Genomic DNA, 19,181 nt, shown 5'->3' with positions numbered 1-19,181 from the left:
GGAGGTGGGCAGCGCGAGGAAGGAACCGATTATAAAAATTAATCATGCCCAAAAATTCCTGCAGAGCTTTGACAGTGGAGGGACGAGGAAAATCTGCCACCACTTGCACTTTTGAAGGCAAAGGGATCGCACCCAGCGACGAAATACGGTGACCTAAAAAATCAATCTCTGACAGCCCAAACTGACATTTAGGAGGATTGACGATCAGGCCGTGCTCGTCAAGACGTGTGAACACCTGTGTTAGGTGTGACTGGTGCTCCTCGGCTGAAAGACTCGCCACCAAAATGTCGTCCAGATAAACAAACACAAAATTGAGGCCACGCAAAACTGAGTCCATTAATCTCTGAAAGGTTTGTGCTGCCCCCTTCAGGCCAAAAGGCATACGCAGGAACTCAAAAAGCCCAAACGGGGTTATTACTGCGGTCTTGGGCACGTCCTCGGCACGCACCGGCACCTGGTGATAACCACGAACTAAGTCTACCTTCGAGAAAATGGCGGCGCCAGCCAGGCGCGCCGAAAAGTCCTGGATGTGCGGAATAGGGTAGCGGTCGTGCGTTGTGATGTTGTTAAGGCGGCGAAAATCCCCACAAGGCCGCCAGGAACCGTCTGACTTGGGCACCATGTGCAAGGGCGAGGCCCACGGGCTATTAGAACGCCTAACGATGCCTAAACGCTCCATAGTAGCAAACTCCTCTTTAGCAATGGTTGATTTAGCTGCGTCAAGACGGCGCGCGCGCGCAAAAACTGGCGGGCCCATCGTGGGAATGAAATGTTCGACACCGTGTTTAGTGTCCGCGGTGGAAAAAGCGGGAGTGATTAATGACGGAAAATCCGCCAGCAAACGTTGAAAAACGTCACCAGATACCAAATAATTAGCGTGTGTTAACGGTCCAAGTCCCCCCGCCTTACATGTGAAAGTTGAAAAAGACACAGCATCAATCAATTGGCGGTTAGCAACATCAACTAGCGGTCCATTAGCAGACAGAAAATCCGCACCAATAATGGGAACCGTGATGGCGGCGATGATAAAGTCCCACTGGAATTTGCGTCCATGAAAGCACACGGTCACCAACCTGGAGCCGAAAGTGTCGATCGACGAGCCATTGGCGGCATTCCGTAGCCGGTAACAGGCTGACTTGCGAACCGGAGTCCACCAGGAAACGTCTCCTTGACAACGAGTCAGCGATGAAGAGCAGCTCACTTGCTTCGCCGGCGCCCACAGCTGCTACTGAACGCTGGCGTTGGAGTTTCCCGGGGCCGTAAAGGAGCATGGAGGGACACACCGTCGAGCTTTGGCGCCAAAACGTTGATGGAAGAAGCATTGGCTCGCTTCGCGCCTTTTCCGGGTAGCGACTCCCGCCACTACCGCTGGGTCCGCGTTCTCCATCGTCTGCAGGGGGGGCGCTTCTACGCTCTGCACGGCAAACCGTCTGGAAGCCAGAAGCACCCGGTCAGCTTCTTCAGCCAAGCCCCGGTAGTCGCCGGAGGCCAGAGAAGCGGAGTTAGCCAACACCGCACGGGCCGCAGGTGGTAGCTGCCGCAAGAAAAGATGCGGGAAAATGAACCCGCCCTCCTCGGAGCCCAGCAGCGACAGCATACTGTCCATCAGATCCAAGGCGGTGCTATCGCCCAAACCGGGCAGGGAAAGAAGTCTATCTGCCCTCTCAGCGTCAGTTAGAGTAAATCTCCGAAGCAGAAGATTCTTGAGTGCAGCGTACTTGCCGCGCTGTGGAGGCGTTCGCAACAGCTGCATGGCGCGGCGAGTGGTCGCCTGGTCGAGGGCTGTTACGACCAAGTAATACCGGGAGTCGTCGCCGGCGATTCCTCGCAGGTGGAAACGTGCCTCGATGTGCTGGAACCATGATGCCGGGTCGCTGTGCCAGAACTCCGGAAGCTTTGTCCCCGCGGGGGTTGCAGGTTGCTGGAGTTGGGGCGACATGGCCGATGAAGACACCGCTTCCTCTTCTGCGTGAAACATCACGTCGGGGTCACCAATGTGGCAAATGCAAGAAACACAGCGTTGTTTCTTTGAGGTCTTTATTGTAAGACTGCCAACATAAGAATGCACAAACAAACACAATATGCACTTTTATAGTGTGCCCAAGAACGTACATAAAACCACACCCATTCTGCTGAGTGTGAGCATGGTCCTAGTGCCCGCCACAACCCCGACTTAAACAAGTTGAACAACTTATTCGGGTGTTACCATTTAGTGGTCAATTGTACGGAATATGTTCTTCACTGTGCAACCTACTAATAAAAGTCTCAATCAATCAATCAAAAATTCGCCGTGCCCCGCCAAAGACCAAGCTCAAAATTTGGTCATCCGTCACTGATCTGCCATGAACCCTAATAACCGCGGAGAACTAACAAAAAAAAATTAATGATGTTCAAATTTATGTGGCGGCCTCTGTGGTTGGACATGGAGTGTGTGCAAAGTGCCTTTCACGGTGTAAAGAACGACAGCATCTGTATTTGCACCGTAAGATCTGTGATATTATGTTAACACCACCATAATCCGCCTGTCACATTTTCCTCCTGAACCTTCACGATATGAACACGGTAAGTACGTGGAGGAGGCAGAGTTAAATACAGATGCATCACACTCTCATCAGGAGGCACTGCGTGTGGATGATGTGCAGTAAATGGTGGATAACCAGGCCGCCTTTCAGGGAGAATTGTGGTATGTTGTGATTTGGACCATGTTTTGATGTTTTGATTCACTATACTCTTAAAATAGCTTGTGCTTTTAGAGCAGCTCATTAACTATTCACACATAAAGATTAGCTGAGAATGCTTATTAATATTCATGCTCAACATTAGATCCTTAAAACACCTTTTGTATGATGATGCTTATTTGAACATTAATGCTTCACATAGATCAGAGTGAAATGTATTGTGCGTCACTGAACCTCATGACCTGCTCTTGACCTGCTGGTTTTTGCAGAAGTGTTTAAGCAAGTCCTATTCTATCAAAGAGCATATAAAAGCGTGAGAGGAAAGAACACCACTGCTCTATTCTGTAAAAGAACATATCAAAGTACAAATGGAAAGAACACGGGAGCCCAGATGTATGGCCCCTCCCCAGGGGACTTCATCTTGTATGAGCTTAAAAGAGAATGATTTTGAGTAATGGGATTCTTGATTAAATAACGAACACGCAGCGAGGTGGGACAGAGCCGAGGGAGTCACCCGCCAACAAGGTACTACTGGGCCAATCTGCATTGGCGCTGTGTTCAAAACCTGCTGAGAAAGCCTCTCTGCCATCATTGAGACATGGTTCATGGCAATTTAAGAAAGAGAACCACTATACAAACCGCCCCTAACCCTGTTTGCTAGCTCTTGGTTAGTGTGCGCTAAGCACTTGATGTGCAGTTCTAATCCTTTGTGCACAGCCATACGGATTTGCTTCTGACTAAAAAAATAACAACTTCGGACTGCTTTATGTGCGCGGGAAACCTTTTCTCGAAACAATAATTATTGTCCCGCGTTCGTAACAATAGATCTCATCACACCCCAAGTAAATCCCCATTGAATCTCTAAGAAAGTAAGACACTGATTGGAGAGACGGGCAAAATATTTTACGGTCATGGAAGCTGAGCTTCTCTGGGTGTCTATTGGGCAGTGGGTGAGCCTTGGCTGGCCTGGATGCTGGGCTTCTGCATGATGATTAGGTAATCCCTTTCTGATTGACAGCGAAATGAGTGAATCAGCTATCTTGACATATAAACCACCACCCTATGCATACAGCAAAAAGCTACACCGAACTGTCTCAAAGACATCATGGTAAATTTTCTAGACAGGCCAAGTCAAGCCTAGATCTCAATCAAATTGAGTATTTGTGGCTGGACTCAAAAAGAAGTGTTTACACAAGACCGACAAGCAAAATTGCAGTGTCCTTATGTGCTGGCATGTTTGACACATATCCTTGCAGATTGTACTTGTAACTGTAATTGCAGCCGAAGGTGCATCTACTAAACACTGACCTGAAGGGTTGATTTTACTTACACTATATATAACAGATTATTTACTTACATTATTTATTTGTGGCACCAGTTTGCAAGCATCTGTTTTCATTTAGACAAAAAAAGGATATTTTTGTAATACTTGTCAAAATAGCCTAAATTAATTGACCATGAATTTGTATAGAGAAGCAATACAAGGCTGAAACATCCAAGGGGAGTAAATATTTTTGCCAGGCACTGAACATACACACGAGTTCAGGGTGTTCAAAACTGTTTTCAATATTGTCCTTGCCCAGTGTAGCTATATAGAATCTTACCCCAAGACTAATGGATTTACTTTAAATATGTGAACATGGTCCCAATAGTTTACAATATCGTACCATTTGACAAATGGATCCATTGTAGGTCCTCTCTTTGAAGTTAGATTCTTACAATCTTTCACCCAAATTTGCACCTTACCGGTTTCAATTGTAGATGTTTTTTTACCTGAGGATACATTCAAATCTCAATTAGTGATGAAGACTGCACATTTGATTTGAAAAGTTGAGTTAAATGTGTTCTTACTGTGAGATGTTTGTAGTAGGAACCTCAATGATACTCTCATCAGTCCTCTGCTGTCTGGCAAACTTAAAAAGGAAGGTATTGAGGTCTGTCCTGACACCTGCACAATCAAGTCATTACACGCTATTCAGACCACTTGTTCATGATACACACTGGATTTTATAAATCATATCAGAAATCAGTTTACCCTGGATTTTAATGTATATTCATGTATTTGTGTGTTGCTTAAGTCCCATCCTGACATATCCTGGTCCACTTCACCTAAGAAGGTGTTCCTACCAAAGGTGTTGTTGTGCCACACAGAAACGTAAAGCCTCTGAGTTTTCAACAGCTCCAATTTGGTTTTAAACTATTAAGCAGAAAATGGAAATATTTAAAAACAAATGTGATGTTTAACCGGTAAAAGAAACTCTAACAAAAAGTATGTACTAACCTTAAGGATTTCATTGAAGGTTGGGTTTAGGGTGTGCTTTTTAACTTTAGTTTTTCTCTTTCCCAGCTTTATTTTGTCAGGGAGAAGGTAACATTTGACATACCTGCAAAATACAACAAAGCTACATTTCCTTTGTACGTGCCAGTTTGAGTTTTAAATCAATGCCTCACAAACTTACGTGTAACAACACTGAACATTTTACCATTTTAATAACCATGTGTTATATTGCAGGAACTTACGGATCAGCAGAGTGCCTCTTGGTGTCAGCCGCAGCCAGGTCTTTGCAGAGCACTACAAATATGTGGAATTCTTGAAGTCTTTGAATGTAGTTCACAGCATAGTGTATGCTTCCTTGGACTTCAACTCCACTAAAATCTACAGTGCATATACTCCTGGTGCTGTCACTGACCTGCTCAACAACAACAACAACAAAGTTATTACCATCAGGATATTATGAGAAAATGATTTTAGCAAAAATGTTGGATTTTTTTAGGCTATGGTTTTAGGGCCTGGTCTACAAAGATCCAAATACCGTGTGCTAAACAGCATGTGCAAACTATTAGTGGGCGTGTTGCGTGTGATCTACTTGCGTGTGTACAATTGATAACCAGTACAAACCACCTTATTTTAATGAAGATTTTGCGTGTTCGACCGGCATTATGTTCCAATAAAAATACTTAATTTTCCTTCACAATGTTTTTGTGCTCTCCAGCCTGTGTGGTTGTGCAATGCTAAACAAGCAGTACAAATATTGAATCTGTAACACCTTTTCTGCAATATAGAATCGCAATCTAGACTACAGGAACTATTTTTAGTGCACCGATGTTGCGCTGTGCTGGGAGGCGGTGGACCATCACAACACCGCAGTGCATTTATGTGTCTGGAAAGACCCAAATGCAAGAAAATGCATATTGCAAAACATTTTTTCATATTGGAGATATATTATAATATATTAGACCCTAAATAAAGACATTGCTTCTTTTATTAGTGTATCGCACAGCTTTTTACTGCACAAACTATGGAGAAATAACGTCACTACTGGGAGTGTTTTGTCCTACATTCAGCTGACTTTACACTGTAATAACAATATAATGTTGTATACAATGTTCAGTACATTATATTTAAAATTCTATTTAAAATCAATAAAATGATATATTACGTGTAAAATGATGTGCACATTATATTTAAACTCAATATAATTAGTAATAAAACTACTTCCTGACGGCTTCGAAGCGATTCTGGACCAACATCCGCCGCCTCAGGAAGGGGAAGCAGTGCAATGTCAACACCGTGTATGGTGGGGATGGTGTTCTGCTGACCTCGACTGCGGATGTTGTGGATCGGTGGAGGGAATACTTTGAAGACCTCCTCAATCCTACCAGCTCGTCTTCCTATGAGGAAGCAATGCCTGGGGAATCTGTGGTGGGCTCTCCTATTTCTGGGGCTGAGGTTGCCGAGGTAGTTAAAAAGCTCCTCGGTGGCAAGGCCCCGGGGGTGGATAAGATCCGCCCGGAGTTCCTTAAGGCTCTAGATGCTGTGGGGCTGTCTTGGTTGACAAGACTCTGCAACATCGTGTGGACATCATGGGTGGTACCTCTGGATTGGCAGACCGGGGTGGTGGTTCCTCTCTTTAAGAAAGGAAACCGGAGGGAGTGTTCAAACTATCGTGGGATCACACTCCTCAGCCTTCCCGGTAAGGTCTATTCAGGTGTACTGGAGAGGAGGATAGTCGAACCTCGGATTCAGGAGGAACAGTGTGTTTTTCGTCCTGGTCGTGGAACTGTGGACCAGCTCTATACTCTCGGCAGGGTCCTTGAGGGTGCACGGGAGTTTGCCCAAACAGTCTACATGTGCTTTGTGGACTTGGAGAAGGCATTCGACCACTCAGAGAGTATGGGGTATCGGACTGTCTGATTGTGGTGGTCCGCTCCCTGTATGATCAGTGTCAGAGCTTGGTCCGCATTGCCGGCAGTAAGTCGGACCCGTTTCCAGTGAGGGTTGGACTCCGCCAAGGCTGCCCTTTGTCACAGATTCTGTTCATAACTTTTATGGACAGAATTTCTAGGCGCAGTCAGGGCGTTGAGGGTAACTGGTTTGGTGGCTGCAGGATTAGGTCTCTGCCTTTTGCAGATGGTGTGGTCCTGATGGCTTCATCTGGCCAAGATCTTCAGCTCTAACTTGATCGGTTCGCAGCCAAGCGTGAAGCGACTGGGATGGGAATCAGCACCTCCAAGTCCGAGTCTGTGGTTCTCGCCCGGAAAAGGGTGGAGTGCCATCTCCGGGTTGGGGAGGAGATCTTGCCCCAAGTGGAGGAGTTCAAGTACCTCAGAGTCTTATTCACGAGTGAGGGAAGAGTGGATTGTGAGATCGACAGGCGGATTGGTACGGCGTCTTCAGCGACACTGTATCGATCCGTTGTGGTGAAGATGGAGCTGAACCGGAAGGCAAAGCTCTCAATTTACCGGTCGATCTACGCTCCCATCCTCACCTATGGTCATGAGCTGTGGGTTATGACTGACAATGACTGGTGACAAAAATGGCGGCGCATGGGAAATGCTGCGGCTCACTAATGCTCTTGGGAGTGTAGAGCGATTTGGCAAAAAACACCCGTCATTTCTGTCAATTTCATGGCTGGCTCAAAGCGTGAACACTCTGTGATCACATATGACCGACAGACAATTCTGGATGTGGATGGATCGGGTCGTTATAGACTGAAAGATGCATGTACGGTGGACCTCCTCGCTAGCATGGGAATACTTCGTGGGCTACATCGAGCGGCCTTTGTAGGAGCGGAGTCTAGTGCTAGCGGTGACCGCCAATGGAGACGACATAGGCGGTGCGAGCGGAAGCAGAAGCGGGGATGCCGAGCTGGGCTAACAACAAAGAGAAAAGCTAACCAAAGAAACGTGGAATCTCCGGGTAAGAAGCCATTTAAACTAGAACTAGCCGGCGTCAGGCTGGATAATCCCTGCACACATAGCAATTATTTTAGAATAAAACACAACTCACGTAATGTTTTTTCTTTTGTGACCGTGTCAGAGGCAGACATACATTGTACTGAGGTAGCTAACTATGATGCGTTCAGTTTATCGCAACATCAAGCAAACAATCTGAATATCCCCGTCGTATCAATTCCTAGATATGGTCGAAACTATTTAAAGTGCAATACGCATAATAAACGCAACATTATTAATATTGCTACTTCGGATAATTTCAACAAACAATCCTCAAAACAGCCCACTACATATAATATGGGCATTTTAAACATAAGATCATTATCTTCCAAAACGTTATTAGTTTATGAAGTCATTAGAGACAACAAACTTGACGTCGTTGGTCTCGCCGAGACCTGGCTCAAACCAGACGATTTTTTTGCGCTAAATGAAGCATCTCCTCCTGGCTATACCAATACACATGTTGCCAGACCTCTTAAAAGGGGAGGGGGTGTCGCACTAATATACAATGAAAACTATAATCTTACACCTAACCTAAATAATAAATATAACTCGTTTGAGGTGCTCACTTTGAGGTTTGTCACACCGCTGCCTCTCCACCTGGCTGTTATCTACCGCCCCCCTGGGCCCTATTCGGACTTCATCAGTGAATTCTCAGAGTTTGTTGCCGATCTAGTGACGCACGCCGACAATATAATCATAATGGGGGACTTTAATATCCATATGAATACCCCATCGGACCCTCCATGCGTGGCGCTCCAGACTATAATTGATAGCTGTGGTCTTACACAAATAATAAATGAACCCACGCATCGCAACGGTAATACGATAGATCTAGTGCTTGTCAGGGGTGTCACCACCTCTAAAGTTACGATACTCCCGTACACTAAAGTAATGTCCGACCATTACCTTATAAAATTCGAAGTTCTGACTCATTGTCAACAAACTAATAATAATAATAATAACTACTATAGCACCCGCAACATTAATGCTGCCATAACGACGACTCTTACTGACCTACTGCCTTCGGTAATGGCACCATTCCCAAATTATGTGGGCTCTATTGATAACCTCACTAACAACTTTAATGACGCCCTGCGCGACACCATTGATATTGTAGCACCGCTAAAGCTAAAAAGGGCCCCTAAAAGGCGTACCCCATGGTTTACAGAAGAAACTAAAGCCCAGAAATTATCATGTAGAAAGCTGGAACGCAAATGGCGTGCGACTAAACTTGAGGTTTTCCATCAAGCATGGTGTGATAGTTTAATAACTTATAAACGCATGCTTACCTCAGCTAAAGCTAAATATTACTCAAATCTCATCCACCTCAACAAAAATGATCCTAAATTTCTGTTTAGTGCAGTAGCATCGCTAACCCAACAAGGGACTTCTCCCAGTAGCTCCACCCACTCAGCAGATGACTTTATGAATTTCTTTAATAAGAAAATTGAAGTCATTAGAAAAGAGATTAAAGACAATGCATCTCAGCTACAATTGGGTTCTATTAACTCAAATACGACTGTATATACGACGGACACTGCCCTCCAAAATAGTTTCTCTCTCTTTGATGAAATAACATTGGAGGAATTGTCAAAATGTGTAAATGGGACAAAACAAACAACATGTTTACTTGACCCAATTCCTGGGAAACTTATCAAGGAGCTTTTTGTATTATTAGGTCCATCAGTATTAAATATTAAAAACTTATCACTTTCCTCTGGCACTGTTCCCCTAGCATTCAAAAATGCGGTTATTCATCCTCTACTCAAAAGACCTAACTTCGATCCTGATCTCCTGGTAAACTACCGGCCGGTGTCCCACCTTCCGTTTATCTCGAAAATCCTCGAAAAAATTGTAGCACAGCAGCTAAATGAACACTTAGCGTCTAACAATCTCTGTGAACCTTTTCAATCCGGTTTCAGGGCAAATCACTCTACGGAGACAGCCCTCGCAAAAATGACTAATGATCTATTGCTAACGATGGATTCTGATGCTTCATCTATGTTGCTGCTTCTTGATCTTAGCGCCGCTTTCGATACTGTTGATCATAATATTTTATTAGAGCGTATCAAAACGCGTATTGGGATGACAGACTTAGCCTTGTCTTGGTTTAACTCTTATCTTACTGACAGGATGCAGTGTGTCTCCCATAACAATGTGACCTCGGACTATGTTAAGGTTACGTGCGGAGTTCCCCAGGGTTTGGTTCTTGGCCCTGCACTCTTTAGTATTTACATGCTGCCGCTAGGTGACATCATACGCAAATACGGTGTTAGCTTTCACTGTTATGCTGATGACACCCTAAAGCTGACCAACACGCCGGATTGTAGTCAGCTGGAGGCGTGTCTTAATGAAATTAAACAATGGATGTCCGCTAACTTTTTGCAACTCAACGCTAAGAAAACGGAAATGCTGATTATCGGTCCTGCTCAACACCGACATCTATTTAAAAATACCACCTTAACATTTGACAACCAAACAATTAAACAAGGTGACTGTAAAGAATCTGGGTATTATCTTCGACCCAACTCTCTCGTTTGAGTCGCACATTAAGAGTGTTACTAAAACGGCCTTCTTTCATCTCCGTAATATCGCTAAAATTCGTCCCATTTTGTCCACAAGCGATGCTGAGATCATTATCCATGCGTTCGTTACATCTCGTCTCGATTACTGTAACGTTTTATTTTCGGGCCTCCCTATGTCTAGCATTAAAAGATTACAGATGGTACAAAATGCGGCTGCTAGACTTTTGACAAAAACAAGAAAGTTTGATCATATTACGCCTATACTGGCTCACTTGCACTGGCTTCCTGTGCACCTAAGATGCGACTTTAAGGTTTTACTACTTACGTACAAAATACTACACGGTCTAGCTCCAGCCTATCTTGCCGATTGTATTGTACCATATGTCCCGACAAGAAATCTGCGTTCAAAGAACTCTGGCTTATTAGTGATTCCCAGAGCCCAAAAAAAGTCTGCGGGCTATAGAGCGTTTTCTATTCGGGCTCCAATATTATGGAATGCCCTCCCGGTAAAAGTTAGAGATGCTACCTCAGTAGAAGCATTTAAGTCTCATCTTAAAACTCATTTGTATACTCTAGCCTTTAAATAGACTCCCTGTTTAGACCAGTTGATCTGCCGTTTCTTTTCTTTTCTTTTCTACTCTGCTCCAAACCCGGGGTGGACCGCTAGCCTGTTCATCAGATGGGGACATCTCTACGCTGCTGACCCGTCTCCACTCGGGATGGTTCCTGCTGGCCCCACTATGGACTGGACTTTCGCTGATGTGTTAGACTTTCACAATATTATGTCAGACCCACTCGACATCCATTGCTTTCGGTCTCCCCTAGAGGGGGGGGGGGGGGGGGGGGGGGTTACCCACATATGCGGTCCTCTCCAAGGTTTCTCATAGTCATTCACATTGAAGTCCCACTGGGGTGAGTTTTCCTTGCCCGTATGTGGGCTCTGTACCGAGGATGTCGTTGTGGCTTGTACAGCCCTTTGAGACACTTGTGATTTAGGGCTATATAAATAAACATTGATTGATTGATTGATTGACTGAAAGGACAAGATCACGGTTACAAGCGGCCGAAATGAGCTTCCTCCGCCGGGTGGCAGGGCTCTCCCTTAGAGATAGGGTGAGAAGCTCTGTCATCTGGGAGGAGCTCAAAGTAAAGCCGCTGCTCCTCCACATCGAGAGGAGCCAGATGAGGTGGTTCGGGCATCTGGTCAGGATGCCACCCGAACGCCTTCCTAGGGAGGTGTTTCGGGCACGTCCGACCGGTAGGAGGCCACGGGGAAGACCCAGGACACGTTGGGAAGACTATGTCTACCGGCTGGCCTGGGAACGCTTCGGGATCCCCCGGGAGGAGCTGGACGAAGTGGCTGGGGAGAGGGAAGTCTGGGCTTTCCTGCTTAGGCTGCTGCCCCACGACCCGACCTCGGATAAGCGGAAGAAGATGGAAGGATGGATGGATAATTAGTAATACATTGCATGTACAATTAAGCTTACATTATATTTAAATTCAATATATTGATCATGACCTAAGAGGTCATAGCTCATATTATGTTTGTTGTGGTTCTACCGAGGTTTGTGTCTAGTTCTGTTCCAGCGTGTTTTCCCTTGGTTTACTTTTGTTGTTGCTTTGGACACTGATTAGACACTCCTGTTTCGGTTTAGTAATTATTTTCCTCACCTGTTGCCTCCTCTAATCACACCCCTTTATATTCTGTTGTCTCCCAGCCTTAGTTGCTGGATCAATGCTCGCTTCAGGTGACAGCTTGCGATTGGGTAGTCATCCTCTGATTCCTGTACATGTAAGTTTTATGATTGATCGCTACTCCTGAGCTAAGTTCCTCTTAAAGCTTTTCCCCTACTACATTTTTGCTTTGATTTTTGGAAAAAACATTAATTCCTACCTGAACGCCGCTCCTGCTGCTTCCTGCTTGTTTTCCGGAGTATATGAGAACACGACCACCGCAGCTCATTAAAGTGGAATAAATGACACACCACTAATAGTTTTAAGCCACATACCTCTCTTCTCCTACCGAAGGGTGCAAACTGGATGTGTAATACCCTCATTGAATGACGACGTGTAAATGACCTCGAGCCAACTGCACTCAGTAACGGAACAAACACGCTCACATAAATATTGCACCTATTGCAACCATAGACAGCAGAACACTTCTATTTTAACTTTTATACACTTACTTTAGTTATCTGCTGCACTGGCAAGATGTCTGCTCGGTGTGTGTTGGCGACTGTGGCGAAACTGCTGTGTAAAAACTGGCGTGTGACTTCATGATTGACCTTTTTCTTTTACAGGGCGCAACAACCCGGGAACATAAAAACCAAAATAATCGTCTCTGTTGGCCACTTGCTTAATAAAAATACAGGACATAGTGCGTGATTATGATTTACATAACTGAGGCGTTCCTCAAGGCACCCCTATAAGTCCTCCCCTTTTTGGCAGTTACACATTTACACTTTTTTTCCCCCTTATTGTGATTTATTTACAGTAACTGTGGTGTTGCTGTAGCATGTTTACTTTAGATGCAGTCAGTAGTCATTTGTTGATGGAGGCCCACAAATTCAGTTCAGAAAACATATTTTACTCAGTAATTCAAACAAGGACACTTTCACTGCTGATTTGCTGTGTGATAGTTTTTTTTCATAGGTTTATATGGACAAAGTCAATAAAATGTGTCAAAAGGACATATTCTTTGTTATGTAATAAAACGACAATGACCAAGTACTTACATTTGGCATGGAATCCATCCCTGAGGAGAAACTAATGTTTGATGCGGAGCTTCCTGTGTTTCTTCTACTGTCAAATGAGGTCTCCAAAAGGCTGTCACTATCTGCCTAATAGTCATCAACATATATAGAACAACAGAACAGAAATATTATGTAACAAACAAATACATATATAATATGGTTCCATTATGTTTTCACAATAGCCTGTACGAGACTGGCCGATACTGATCCATACCTGTCAACAGTTGCAATTTTAAAATATGGGACATCTTCCAGGAAAGTGTTTAAAATGTTGAACAACTTAAGCTGTACATCAAGCAAGAATGGGAAAGAATTCCACCTGAGAAGCTTAAAAAATGTGTCTCCTCAGTTCCCAAACGTTTAATGAGTGTTGTTAAAAGGAAAGGCCATGTAACACAGTGGTGAACATGCCCTTTCCCAAATACTTTGGCACATGTTGCAGCCATGAAATTCTAAGTTAATTATTTGCAAAAAAAAAAAAAAAGTTTGAGTTTGAACATCAAATATCTTGTCTTTGTAGTGCATTCAATTGAATATTGGTTGAAAATGATTTGTATTCCGTTTATATTTACATCTAACACAGTTTCCCAACTCATATGGAAACGGGGTTTGTATTAACAACTTAATACTACAATGTTAGCATGTACTTGATTGACGAGGTAGCAACACATGTAGCTTCCCCGTAGGACAAAAACAGTCGCAAAACTTCCCCAATTGTTTCTTTAAAAAAACTAAAAAACTGTGAATGTGGTAAAAAGTAATATTTGAAGTCAGATCACTAAAGTATAGGCAGAAAATGTTAGCTAGCTAGCTAGCTAACTGCTGCCACGCCGAGGCAGTCACAGCTGCTAAGGCAGAACTAAAAGATGCCAGAAAAGTCGAGCCGCAATGAGTTTGACAGGTGAGTGATCAGTCACGCTGGCATCCATTGGCTTAGCCTGTTGCAGACTGTTGTGAAGCTATTGTCATTCAAAATAATCTATTGATATTTTACAGAGTATTTTTATTTGGAATGTTTATAAATACACAACCCAAAAAAGTGTCCCTTGACAGCGCAATACAGAACAAGTACTTTTGTTTCAAAATATGGGTCAATTGCCTTTTTTATGGAAGTTGGCAACCATATCGGCCACTGATCTGATTCGGCCGTCTTTCTTGAAAAAGTATGTGATCGCCATTGCCGATTAATTCCTTTCAATGCTGACCACAAACGCAGGTCTCCTCTGGCTAATATTGTATTTGTTTTTAGTTCCCCGGCTTACAAACTAGCAGCTAATCGTGTATCTCCTTACACAGTTTAGAGCTGCTCCCCTAAGTTAATAATAATCATCTCAAATATGGCAAATTAACTGAATTTCTTAGTACATTTTATGTCTAATTCGCAAGTATTAGTACGAGGCTAAACATGTTACACAGAGAGCAAGTGGGAGCAGACATGCTAATGGCTAAGTTAACCACTAAGCCAGCTAGAAAAAAAAAGAGTAAATAAGTGCTTATTAAACTTTAAGAAGTTTATATGGAACCGCATTACAACAAAAAGTAAGCAGATATTAACATGAAAATAATAAGTAGATTAATAAAGTCTAGAGAGAGGATTATATAACAGTAACTGTTGGTGTTTCAGCATTGTCCAAGCCAGAGAGAGCAGATGTATCCATAAATCGGCAATGTTGACACCAAGGGTAATATCAGTATATAATTCATACTAGAATGACTAGATCAATATTTTAATAAACTCAGAAAATAACTCCCTGGATACAGATGGACTGTGAGGGAAAAAGTAATTTCAATGAGTAGTGGATGGTAGTTTATTTTGTTTCGTTATTTTGTACTATTGATTTTGTTTTGCTCAAACAATTGTATGTAACAAAAGAGGAGAAGGAAGTAGTTTAAACATTGTGTAAAACTCTCAATAGCACTCACCATAATTACAGGTAAAACATGTATAGTTAATACATGTGACCAGCATTGGTGTCGGCCGATCCCACTCATGGATGATGGGAATCGGCAGCATAAATCCGTGATTGGAACATCCCTATTAATTAGTCTCCTATTTGTCTCCCCCAACCCAGTGTTGCGAGGCTTGTTGGCTTGTGTATTCCCAGCAAAAATGGGAAGGTTGACGATCACATAAATTAACATTTTCATTTTCGATGTATTTATAGTAAATGCTGTTGACAGTTAATTAATATCAACACTATATTTAAACTAGTTCCTTATTTTCTTTAAAAATAAAATAAAATTGATCTGATCATTTTAGTATTGATCATATACTGATACTACTCTTGGTATCGACACTACCAATATATGGATCAATCAGCCCTCTTCTTACATGTACAATGTACATGTATTTATTTAGCACACACAGTGTGATTTATCAAGACTGATAGCTAGATCTTGATAGATCAGGTCCATAGTGTCAGCCAGAGGGGATTGATTGGCTTTTGTGATCCGCATAGAAAGTTGTGGCTAATTGCGTACTTTTCAAGGAAATCAGCAGGTACTGATCGATCAGCGCATTTCTATTTATGACAGGATTAGTTCTCATTTTCTTTGAGCATTTGTAGTGTAATCAGGAAGGTGGTGTAAAGTAGGTGGTTTTAACCATTTCAATGTACAACAATTTACCTCGTTCTGCTGAAGGACAGGCAATGACAGACTGGTTTGGACCCACGTTGATCTGATTTGATTTTGTTTGATTGAAGAGATTGATGGTGAAAAAGAGGAAACTGGAAAATACATGATGTAATCCTTAATTTGCAATTGTGAAACATGGTGTCTTTAAAAAATGTAGAATAAGAGGAACATATAACTACCATCATTCACACTTTGATTAATTTCTTCTCTTGAGTTGCTGTTGCTCTTTTCTTCTCCTAAGACAAGTTATATGCATACAAAATATAACTCATTACAAAAAAAAACATTTATTGCCTACAGACTCTAAATACTGTGGACATACAGTATTAGGGTATTGTCTGATGGAAGACGGGTACAGTAAAATGCTATCTTACTGCTTTTTTGATATAGGTCCCTCAGGCTCTTTGTTGATGACATGAATCTTGGAGATTTTTTCAGATTGCAGAAGTTAATTAGATGACATTCATCACCAGAACCTGCATAAACAAAAAGCCAGTAACATTTCTAGTTTCCTATGCATTTATGTGCCAAATGATTTGAATATTTGTATTCAAAATATTGCCAGCATACACATACATGTAATGAAACAATATATTGATATTGCCATCATATTTCTGCATGTTAACCATCATATGGTTATTATAGTATATCATTGGGTATTACTGTGAATTGTACGTTTTAAAGTCACAAAGGTATTTGTGAGCGGCAATTCTCATCAAGATAAGCCAGCAGAAGAGCAGTTTCCATGTAGTACCACCGCAGTCAAATAGGACAAAGACAACCCAACCTCTCTTTGGAAAATAATATCAGTCCTTGGGGAGAAGGAAATGACAGACATTTTCCAAAGAGCCAGAGAAAGCAGGATGTCTCCCTTTTTCCTACTTGTGGCCATGAGGGAATTGAATTTCTTTGTTTTGCACCTTTCAACTCTTTGCACCTATCACCATTCCGCAATTAGGTGTATTTAGGCTACCTGTCAATGCGAGGTGCTTTATCATCCGCATGCTGCAAGTGACATTCCTGTAATTTTTGATGTATCTTATCTCAGCTACTTTACCTGTTTTTTCCTGCCAGTATTATTTAGTTCCTGCTTTCCATCCTCCTAGCCCCTTGATGCCCTCCTACTCACCTGTGAGTTTGGAGTTTTGGACATGCCTATATTTCCGATGCCGTCTATTTGTATAGCCTTTTTTGCACCGTCTTCCTCCGTTAATGCCAAGCATCATTTTTGCATTGTGCTGTTTCTTTTACCCAGTGTGCTGCATATAATTAAATACTTTTGGTGACTGTAACCTTTTGGACTTGCTGTGAATCTGGGAGCAATGGGCATGTCACAGAATCTGAACCTCTGCAACTAGCCTCTTTTACAGCAAGAAAAATATGTCTGGTAAACATAAGCCATCAGGTATATGTCCATCAATCCAGTCCATCTCCACAAATGAGGGTCAGCTAATCAGCCTGCTGTCAGCCCTTCCTCACCGGCACCCGTTGGTACCATGGTTGCTTCTCCTTAGCTGCCGCTGACCACCACTCACCCCTCTCCTAGTGGCATAAAGAAACCTATTATTCATCACTTTGTGAGGTACTCATGCTACCATGGGAAGTGCAATTAATTTATTTATCTCTGTCAATTGGAATTCCACCAGCAACTACTCACTCACACAAACTGCTGAGCTAGGCTAGTTTGTTGTCTGAAAATGTTGGGCACTGGCTATTTTCAGGAGAACCGACCCGAGTTATGTAATTCATTTTCAGATTTCCTACATAGAGTGTTTGGTCACCCCTAGAGGAGGGGCTATGCAGTTAGACGCCTGCTGGCTCAACGCCAAAAAAAGGCTTCCCGTAGCTGACATTTTGACTTCTGCATTCTGGCAGCGAAGAGTACCGTATTTTTCTGACCATAGGGCGCACCGGATTGTAAGGCACACTGCCGATGAGCAGGTCTATTTTCATACAAAAGGCGCACCGGTCATATTGTCTACTGACAAATATAAGTTACAACTGTACGCTACTGTATATTAGAAATGGCAACAGCAGAGGATGAATGTCCCATAACAAGAAGATAGATAAAAAGAAGAAGCTTATTGACTACGGTGTCGTCACAGACTACAATGGCGGACACACACACATTTTCAGGACTTATGCAGTTCGCAAAAAACACATCAGCAGGTACCAGAAGGTAAGAAAAGTTGGTTTTGCATAATATCGCGAAACAAAACGCCAGATAATATGTCTGCTAATAGGTGCCATTTTGCAGTCTTTACAGAGACCATGATAATACCGTATGTTAAAGCAGAGTGTGTCTGACTACGATAGCTGTAATGCGCCGACAATCCATCAAGCGGTGCGGCTTCATAGCTTACCAAAGTTGTACTAAAACATTTTGACGTATTTTAATCGCTGATAGAGCCCTGCATGGTCTCTGCGTGTAACCTCTTCCTCCTACTGTACTTCTGTATGTCACCACTTTTCAAACATCTACTCATAAGGACATCTCCATGGAACCCAAGTGTGACCCAGCCAGCGGTGAGTAACCCATGCAAGATGTCTCGCTCCCACCGACCAGACTCGCTGTTTGCACCTGCATCTTGGCTTGTACTCAGCCCAAGCTGGTCACATAATCTTTGAGTGCCCTTTTCGACCCAGAGGACGTCAGGAGGCATATGCAGCCTGGGTCATTTAACTCTCGAAGCCTCGCTTAACTACTTCCAACTGTCAGGTACTTTTACCTGGGAGGGAATTATTGGCATTACCACACTTATAGACTCTACGGTTGTTAGATTATTGGTACATGTATTCAAATGTTGTTAACTTGCATAAAATCCTTGTTTTGTCTTTCGACGGCCAAAGAGGTTTGCTCACTCGACCGGTGCCTCCTGGCTCATATGCAGAAATATCCAGTAATGATTTTGTAAGACTTAGATTTTTTATTTGTAATTTTGTCACCCGCCGCACCCATTGTTCTTGGCCTACCTGGCTTAGAATACACATTTGTCATTCTCAAACTCTCCGTTCCGCATCCAATCGTTCTACCATTGCTAACATGTCACCACCGGAACAAACTGAACTTTTACTAGTCCCCAAGGACTGGCATTACTTTAAAGAGGTATTCAGGGAGGACAGAGCAGGAGTGCTTTTACCCCATAGACCTAATGGCTGCGATATTGCTCCCTTTATTGCTGGCCAAAAAAAGGCTTCTTCAAAATATGCAGTTGTATCAGACAGCGCAATGCCACGGGTGTTGCAAGTGTTGAAGGAGCCTGCAATAAGCATGCTTCTTCTTCATCGTGTCTGGCCATCTTCGTAGCTGGTCCCTCTAGTGGTTGGCATAAGCGAGTGCAGCTGCGCTT

At 43.1% G+C, this 19,181-nt stretch overlaps 1 protein-coding gene across 2 annotated transcripts in view; it reads right to left on the bottom strand.

The window, feature by feature from the left end:
* Positions 1–19,181, bottom strand: part of sytl2a (synaptotagmin-like 2a) — an 87,296-nt gene that overhangs the window by 27,814 nt on the left and 40,301 nt on the right. For both annotated transcript variants that reach the window (XM_062048263.1, XM_062048265.1), the window contains exons 8-16: positions 16,206–16,307; positions 16,011–16,067; positions 15,823–15,923; positions 13,177–13,281; positions 5,199–5,368; positions 4,960–5,062; positions 4,714–4,875; positions 4,530–4,626; positions 4,346–4,451 (exon numbers count right to left, since the gene is read on the bottom strand). In XM_062048263.1, the coding sequence (XP_061904247.1) occupies positions 4,346–4,451; positions 4,530–4,626; positions 4,714–4,875; positions 4,960–5,062; positions 5,199–5,368; positions 13,177–13,281; positions 15,823–15,923; positions 16,011–16,067; positions 16,206–16,307 (1,003 nt within the window). The remainder of the gene's footprint in view (positions 1–4,345; positions 4,452–4,529; positions 4,627–4,713; positions 4,876–4,959; positions 5,063–5,198; positions 5,369–13,176; positions 13,282–15,822; positions 15,924–16,010; positions 16,068–16,205; positions 16,308–19,181) is intronic.

Source organism: Entelurus aequoreus, linkage group LG05, assembly GCF_033978785.1.
Source record: "Entelurus aequoreus isolate RoL-2023_Sb linkage group LG05, RoL_Eaeq_v1.1, whole genome shotgun sequence".
Classification (NCBI taxonomy): domain Eukaryota; kingdom Metazoa; phylum Chordata; class Actinopteri; order Syngnathiformes; family Syngnathidae; genus Entelurus; species Entelurus aequoreus.
Note: the sequence above shows the minus strand (reverse complement) of the source record. Positions and strands in the feature narration are given on the sequence as shown.